The 9141-nt window shown below is 40.5% G+C and overlaps 1 protein-coding gene across 1 annotated transcript in view; it reads left to right on the forward strand.

Annotated features, from left to right (window-relative positions):
- Positions 1–915, forward strand: part of LOC102239913 (complement C1q and tumor necrosis factor-related protein 9A) — a 17931-nt gene extending 17016 nt beyond the window's left edge. Inside the window, exon 4 of the mRNA XM_005865915.2 lies at positions 39–915. Coding sequence (XP_005865977.1) covers positions 39–808 — 770 coding nt within the window. The 3' untranslated portion in view covers positions 809–915. The remainder of the gene's footprint in view (positions 1–38) is intronic.
- The last annotated feature ends 8226 nt before the right edge of the window (positions 916–9141 follow it).

Raw genomic sequence — 9141 nt, forward strand, 5'->3', positions numbered from 1 at the left:
TCATTTTTTTCCTGGGTTTCCCCCCCCCCCCCCCTCAGGAGCAGATGGAAGAGTTGAAGCAAAAGGCATCAAAGGAGATCCAGGCTCCAGAGGACCCCCAGGGAAACATGGGCCAAAGGGATTTGTTGGCCCCATGGGGGAGAAAGGCCTCCGAGGAGAGACTGGTCCTCAAGGGCAAAAGGGGGAGAAAGGTGATGTGGGTCCCATTGGTCCAGCAGGGCTAAAGGGCAGCAGTGGACCTGTGGGCCCAACTGGTTTGCAGGGCCCCATAGGCCCCCTTGGAAAGCCTGGTCCCAAGGGAGATGCTGGGCCCTTGGGACCTCAAGGTGAGCCAGGAGCCCGGGGAATGAGAGGCTGGAAAGGGGATCGAGGGGAAAAAGGGAAAATTGGTGAGACTCCAGTCTTGCCCAAAAGTGCTTTCACTGTGGGGCTCACTGTGCTGAGCAAGTTTCCTTCTTCAGACGTACCCATTAAATTTGACAGGATCTTGTATAATGAATTCAACCATTATGATATAGCTACGGGAAAATTTACTTGCCACATTGCCGGCGTCTATTACTTCACCTACCACATCACTGTGTTCTCCAGGAATGTGCAGGTATCTTTGGTCAAAAATGGGGTAAAAATACTGCACACGAAGGACAGTTACATGAGCTCTGAGGACCAGGCCTCTGGCGGCATTGTGCTGCCGCTGAAGCTGGGGGACGAGGTGTGGCTGCAGGTGTCCGGAGGGGAGAGGTTTAACGGCCTGTTTGCTGATGAGGATGATGACACAACTTTCACAGGCTTCCTTTTGTTCAGCAGCTAATGATGGGGAGTGTTTATAAATCCGCCTTGCCATCCATCAGAGTTAGCTCCGTGAAGATACAATAGATGATTTTTCCATGTTAATTACTCTCAGTATTATAATTATCATAAAAATGTAAAAATAGAAATGTCATTCTTAAAACCAATTCTATATAATTTACTATCTTTCTTAGAGTAAAATTTTCAATACCTGCATTTTTTATTGTAATTTTGATATTTTTCATTATTTTCATTATCTGAAGAATGCTTTGCGTGTGCATTTCTTGTGGAATGTTTTGACATCATTTTAGGGCTCAAAGGAGCCATTTTATGATTGATCTCTCATCTGTGTTTCTGAGGACAACAGGGAGAAAGGAAAATGTTTTCTCCACTTAGTGACTAGTAAGAGTTTTAAGCTGGTGACAATGAGGCATCCCAGAAACGGGGACAACACTTCACTCATAGTGTTTTAAATTAGGTTTTAATTGCCATTCAGTTCAACAAATAGTTGTTTAGGGAGCCATTTGCCGGACTTGAATGTGTATTACTTTCCTAGGATTTCCATGACAAAGCACCACAACCTGAGTGGCTTAAAGCCACAGACATTGATTCTCACAGTTCCGGAGGCTAGAAATGCAAAATCAAGGTGTTGGCAGGGCCAGTTCCTTATAAAGCCTCCAGGGGAGGATCCTTCCCTTGCTGCTTCCAGTTTCTAGAAATCCTAGACATTTCGTGGCTGTGGCAGCATCACTCCGAGCTTTATCTCTGACTTTACATGGCCATCTTCACTCTGTCTGTGTACCAGTACAAATTTCCCTCTTTTTATAAAGATACCAATTGTATTGGATTAGGGCCAGCACTCATCCAGTATGATATCATCTAATTAGCAGAAAATGGCACCAGGTGTTAACCTCAGCTTAGCAACCTCGGTACTTGATTTCCGGCTAGGAAGGAATGCAGAGCCAAGGCTCAAACTATAAGAGAAAGTTTATTTAGAAAGTCACAGGGGTAGACGAAGTGAGCCGTAGAAGGAAACAAGTTACAGCAAAAGAAGGGCCCTTGTGAATCCCTTAGGGGGAAAGAAGGGTGTGGAAAGGCATGGGTGTGCGCCATAGAGAGAGCAGTGCTCAGTTCTCCATTCTGAGAGCTTTTATTTGAGGTCTCAGGGGAGGATATCAATAGAATATTCATCAGCTTCCAGATGTATCCCCTCACGGTCTCCACTGATTGATCGGCCAGAGGGGAGGGGGTCATTAGTCATTGCAGCTGGTCCTGATGTCAGCCACAGCATTGCCCCATCTGCTTTTGCTATTTCTCTGGGCCTGGAGCTGAAACACAGCTAAAGCCTAGATGTCATCTCCAGGGGTTAATGCTTAAGAGAGTGGTCATGCAAGGGCTTGTAGTTTTGCCCATTGCTAGGCACCTGGGACTCTCCACCCTGGTGACCCTCTGTACCCAGCCCATCATTCCTGCTCTACTCATGCCTATCTAACTGCCTACTACAATCTTAATCTGATTACATCCGCAAACACCCTATTCCCAAATAAGGTCATATTTACAGACGCCAAGGGTTACGACTTCGTGTCTTTTGGGGAGACGCGATTCAACCCATAACAGCCTGTTCTCTGATCCCCTCAAATTCATGTCCTTCCCACATGCTGAATACATTTATACCATCCCAATATCCCCCAAAGTCATTACAATTTCACATCAACTCTAAGTCCAAAAATTTCATCTAAATGTCCTCAACGCAAAGTTCCAAGTCTTATTATCTTAATCATTTAAGTCAGTTATAGATGAGATCTATTGTGTTAATCACCGTGGGGCAAAGTTCTTCTCTATCTGTGAACCTGTGAAACCAGACAGCAAGTTACATGCTTCCAAAAACAATGATGAGACAGACATAGGATAGAGGCTCCATCCAGCGGGAGAAATAGGAAGGAAAAGGGGAATCATTGGTATCAAACAAGTCTGAAACCCAGCAGGGCAATTCCCATTGATTTTTTTTTCACTATTTACCTTCTAAAATGTTAAATGAGCTACACAAGAGAAAATGGCTATTGGAGAGACATGAGAGTTACAGTTTGAGTTGGAAAATAGAGTTGAATTTACTAAGAGAGTGGAGTAAAAGAGAAACTTGCCTACAGCCAACATTTCCTGTTCAGATGCTACCATCCACTTCCCTTTCTTCTGATGAAAGTAGCTATGTTAATTACTCTCAGTATTGTAATTATCATAAAAAGGTAAAAATAGAAACGTCATTCTTAAAACCAATTCTATGTAATTTACTATCTTTCTTAGAGTAAAATTTTAAATACCTGCATTTTTTATTGTAATTTTGATATTTTTCATTATTTTCATTATCTGAAGAATGCTTTGCGTGTGCATTTCTTGTGGAATGTTTTGATATCATTTTAGGGCTCAAAGGAGCCATTTTATGATTGATCTCTCATCTGTGTTTCTGAGGACAACAGGGAGAAAGGAAAATGTTTTCTCCACTTAGTGACTAGTAAGAGTTTTAAGCTGGTGACAATGAGGCATCCCAGAAACGGGCACAACACTTCACTCACAGTGTTTTAACTGCCATTCAGTTCAACAAATAGTTGTCTAGGGAGCCATTTGCCAGACTTGAATGTGTTACTTTCCTAGGATTGCCATGACAAAGCACCACACCCTGAGTGGCTTAAAGCCACAGACATTTATTCTCACAGTTCCGGAGGCTAGAAATGCAAAATCAAGGTGTTGGCAGGGCCAGTTCCTTATAAAGCCTCCAGGGGAGGATCCTTCCCTTGCTGCTTCCAGTTTCTAGAAATCCTAGACATTTCGTGGCTGTGGCAGCATCACTCCGAGCTTTATCTCTGACTTTACATGGCCATCTTCACTCTGTCTGTGTACTAGTACAAATTTCCCTCTTTTTATAAAGACACCAATTGTATTGGATTAGGGCCAACACTCATCCAGTATGATATCATCTAGTTATCAGCAGAAAATGGCACCAGGTATTAACCTCAGCTTAACAACCTCGGTACTTGATTTCTGGCTAGGAAGGCATGCAGAGCCAAGGCTCAAACTATAAGAGAAAGTTTGTTTAGAAAGTCACAGAGCCGAAACCGGTTTGGCTCGGTGGATGGAGCGTCGCCTGCGGACTGAAGGGTCCCAGGTTCGATTCCGGTCAAGGGCATGTACTTGGGTTGCGGGCACATCCCCAGTAGGAGATGTGCAGGAGGCAGCTGATCGATGTTTCTCTCTCATCGATGTTTCTGACTCTCTGTCTCTCTCCCTTCCTCTCTGGAGAATACATTTGCTGACTCCCTTTTATTTAAGACTACAACTTTATATACTGAGATAAGCATAAAGAAAAAAAAAGTACAACTTATGACCAGGACATAGACTACAAGTTTTTATAAAATAATTTTTATAGGGCAAATGTAGAAGATGAGATGTAAAATAAGTTTTAAAGATCTTTAAGAAGATAACATTGACCAGGATTGGTGTAGGGTCTAATCTGCCATTTGGAATTATTTCTTATTGATTGTCTGTGAATCTGAACTGCAAGTTTAAAAAGTAGAATTATGGCAGGCTCTCTGCGACACAAGACAGCTTGTTAACTTAGCACAAGTTCATCATCATCCACTGAGGGCGCTTTTAGGCTTAAGTGTTTGCATTATAAACATTTGGGTACCCTGGTATAAAAACCATCTTGGGCCCTGGCCAGTGTGGCTCAGTTGGTTTGTGTTGTCCTGTGCACCGAAGGGTTGCTGGTTTGATTCCTGGTCAAAGACCTAAATATGAGACCTGAAACAAAGAATTACGTAGAGAAAAAGATAGGTAGTAAATTATGGACCTTGGTCTTAGAGAGGATTTTATGAATTTGTCCCCAAAGGCAAGGGAAGTAAAGGCAAAAATAAATCAATGGGACTATATCAAATTAAAAAGCTGCACAGCAAAATAAACTGACAGCAAAACAAAAAGGCAACCAAACAAATGGAAGATTATATTTTCAAACAACAGCTCCGATAAGGGGTTAGTATCCAAAATATATAAAGAACTCATACAACTCAACACTAAACAAATAGTCCAATTAAAAAATGGTCAGAGGACCTGAACAGACACCTCTCTCAAGAAGACATACAAATGGCCAACAGCTATATGAGAAGATGTTCAACTTCACTAGCTATTAGGAAAATGCAAATCAAAACTGCAGTGAGATACAGCACCTCACATCTGTTAGAATGGCTATTATCAACAAGACAAGTGATAAGTATTGGAGAGGTTGCAGAGAAAAAGGAATCCTCATTCACTGCCGTTATTGTTTATTGTCAAACCATCCAGGGATAATTCACACACACGCATGCTGCCTGGCACCAACACAGGCTGAGCAACGTATTTCAGATGTTACTTCCAGATATGCCATTATTACACGAGAAAGGAGGATTCCTTATAGAATCAAAGATGATTTTTATACAGAAAGATGATGTTAGACAGGAATAGTATATCATTTTATGCTAGCATCTATACCAGACCCAAGCATAAAGTATGTGCTCAGGAAATACTTGCTGAATCAATGACCAGAACTGTACTAAAAACGTGGTGGCTACAACAGGTAGTACAGACAAGACATAAAAGAAATAAAACACCACTTGGGAGACTGCTACAAAGTCCAGGTAAGAGTAATGAGGAGCTGACTGAAGGCAATGCCTAGAAAACAAGAAAAGTGATTCAAAGAGTAATGGATGCTTATAAAGAAAAGTAGAATATGATTATAAATTTCAAAGGCTTTGATCTTGGAAAGTCAATTATTTAAATATTTATTGAGCATTTATTTGGTGCAATATACTATGCTAGGCATTAGCAAATGAAATAATAAGCAAAACATAAAATCTCTGTCCTCATCGTAACAGAGATAGAAAAAAAAAAACAGAAGGAGATCAAATCTTGAGGAAAATTAAGTTTGGTCTAGAATTAAGTTTGGCCTACTGGAGATATAGATTGAAGTTGTAGCGAAAAGTCAAGGCCAAAAAATCTTTTAGGACCATCTATAGCTTATACTTTGTGGGTTTATAAGATCAACATAGAAAATGTGTAGGGTAAGCTGACAGATACCAAGACTGAACCTAGAGGAAATATCAATATTAATATGGATGTGGGGGGAAATCAGGGAGGAAAACAAAAAAGAGTCAAGAAAGCTAGAAAATAAGAATGAAGTGTTTTTTTTTTAAACTAAAAAAAATGGTTGAAAATGGAGGGATGGTATATAGGGCTAATTACTTTGGAAACACATTTCTCTGAAACATACAAAATGAACTCAGCAAATACTCCCTTGGACTTGGAAAGGTGATCTTTAAAAAAGAGGTTTCCTGAGATTAATAAGAATGATCAACAGAAAAAGGGTGAAAAGGAGAGAGAGGGAGAAGGAAGGGAGTAATGCAGAGGAAAAAAGGAGGGGGTAAAAGGAAGAAATAGGATCTTCAATTGTTATTGGAAATCAATGGGAAAAAAAGATAGTGATATATAGCTACTCCTCTGGGGTTAAATCAGTGTCAAAGAAATTATTTGACCTAATTTCTTTTATTCATCTTTGTGGAATTGTAATTATTCACATTTAAGATAGGGCAGATATAATGAAAATGAGAAAATAATAACTGTACTTAACAAATGAGATAGATAAAATTTATTGCTATCAGAGTCCATTTTATATACTGTATATACTATAAAACAGCATGCCAATAATTTTTCTCCCTTGACAAATATGAGTTTTTAATTTATCACCAATTTATAGTAAAACTATGATAATCTAGAATTTTCATAAGATAATTTGAAACAAATACGTTCAGAAAGCAGTTAATTTTTAAAATTATTGTATGTATAGTGTTATAAATAATTACATTTTAGCCCTAGCTGGTTTGGCTCAGTGGATAGAGCTTCAGTCTGCGGACTGAAGGTCCCAGGTTTGATTCCAGTCAAAAGCACATGCTTGGGTTGCAGGCTTAATCCCCAGTAGGGGGCATGTAGGAGAAAGCCAATCAATGATTCTCTCTCATCATTGATGTTTCTATCTCTCCCTCTCCCTTCCTCTCTGAAATCAATAAAAATATATTTAAAAAATAAATAATAATAATTACATTTTATGTCCTTCTGAACAGTAATTAAAACACAAGAATATGTTCTAGTACTAAAGAGCTATACAACCTTTTAATAAGTTCAAATAATTTGGTCATAAATTAAAGGAAGCATATTGATATATTTTTAAAAGTTATTTTTATCATTTATTTATATATTTTTAAAAAGATGTTTTTATTGATTTTTAGAGAGGAAGGGAGAAGGAGAGAGAAAGAGAGAGAGAGAAACACTGATGCAAGAGAGCAACATTGATTGGTTGGCTCCCCTACGCACCACAGCTGAGCAGGGATCAAACCCACAACCTGGATATGAGCCCTGACTGGAATGGCCACGACTTCCAGTGTACGGGACTACGCTCCAACTAAGTGAGCCACACTGGCCAGGGCTTGATATTAAAAAAAAAAATCATACTAATAGCCCTAGAAAGAAAAAAAAGTCAAGAAATCATTCTTTACTCTGATGTTATCAGATGTAAATAAATGTTTATCAAATGAAACTAACCAACAGACAGCAGTAAAAATATTTAAGATCCTTTCAATTAATACAAAAAAAATAAAGAATAATGCATGGCTGACTTAAAGAGCAAGGGCAAGAGCAGTAGTAAAAATCATATCTTTAGCCGAAACCGGTTTGGTTCAGTGGATAGAGCGTTGGCCTGTGGACTGAAAGGTCCCAGGTTCGATTCCGGTCAAGGGCATGTACCTGGGTAGCGGGCACATCCCCGGTGGGAGATGTGCAGGAGGCTGGTCGATGTTTCTCTCTCATCGATGTTTCTAACTCTCTATCTCTCTCCCTTCCTCTCTGTAAAAAAAATCAATAAAATATATAAAAAAAAATAAAGAAAAAAAATCATATCTTTAAATTTATTGGGAAGAAATAAAAACAGGGATCTTCCATTTTCATGATGATTTTTCTTAAAAATCCACTATGTGACAATAAGATCAGAATCACAGAAATAAAGTCAAACCCCTACTACAATCATAACTTGGTCATGTTTGTTTATTTTTTATATTGAATTTATTGGGGTAACATTGTTTAATAAGACCATACAGGTTTCAAGTGTCCAACTCAATAAAACATCATCTGCATGCCCCATTGTGCACTCACCACTCAAAGTCAAGTCTCTTTCCTCTCCCATTTATCCCCACTTTGCCCTCTTCTGCCTTCCCTGACCCTCTTTCCCTCTGCTTATCACCATATTGTTGTCTCTGTCTATACGTCATATATATACATATATAAATCTTTTTTTTTCTGCTTAATCCCTTCACCTTTTGTCACCCATCCCCCCAACTCCCTTCCCCTTTGACAGCTGTTTATAAAAATTTGTTTTCCCTCCTGACTTCACTCCAGGTTTGTGATAAAATTAGAAACAAAACCAAACCAAAACAAAACAAAAAAACCCATAAGATTTTGTGAAGAGTCTGGTTAACTGCAAAAGGCAATCTTCCCTGAATCAATACCTCTTATAACCAGCAGATGGTACTCTCCATAAAGACAACCCTTCCACTACAAAGTCATTACAAATAATATGTTAGGCTTATTGTTGGCCAGGGACAACTAAAAAGCTAATGGGAGTATATTCTAGGAGAAAAAAGACAAAATAAATAATTTTATTCTGCCCTAAGGATATAACCTTAAAGTCATCCTATATAATAAAAGTCTAATATGCAAATTGTTTGACCAGGAGTTCGACTGCTTGCTATGACATGTGCTGACCACTAGGGGGTGGTGTAGAACATGGCGGGTGTCAGGGACACAGCACTGGCAGCAGGTGGCAATGGAGGTGCTGCTGGCTCCAATGGGCCCCGATGAGAGTGGGACCGCGGTGGGACGGTGGAGCAGGTGAGTGGGCGGTGCCAGGCCAAGGCGGGTGTGAGTGGGTGCCCGATTGCCCCGCCGATCACCCTTCAGATGGCAACCAGCAGTGGAGGTGGGGAGGTGGGGGGCGGGGCCGCTGCCTGGCTCCTAGGCACTGAGGAAGCCAGGCAGGGGGTGGGACCCTGCCATATAGATCGCCCCACAGGCAGATGAGGGGGATGCGCCAGGCCATGGTGGGGTGCCAGGCAGGGTTGTGGGGCTGTGAGGCTGGGGCTGTGAGCTGGGGCCCAATCCCTACAGACCACCCTGAGGGACCCCACCCATGCACAAATTCACGCACTGGCCTCTAGTGTTTACATATTTTCCAACCATTCAAAAAAAAAGAGCTGCTTTTCTACATAGTGTCACCACTAACAC

This window comes from Myotis brandtii, unplaced genomic scaffold (genome assembly GCF_000412655.1).
Source record: "Myotis brandtii unplaced genomic scaffold, ASM41265v1 scaffold216, whole genome shotgun sequence".
Classification (NCBI taxonomy): domain Eukaryota; kingdom Metazoa; phylum Chordata; class Mammalia; order Chiroptera; family Vespertilionidae; genus Myotis; species Myotis brandtii.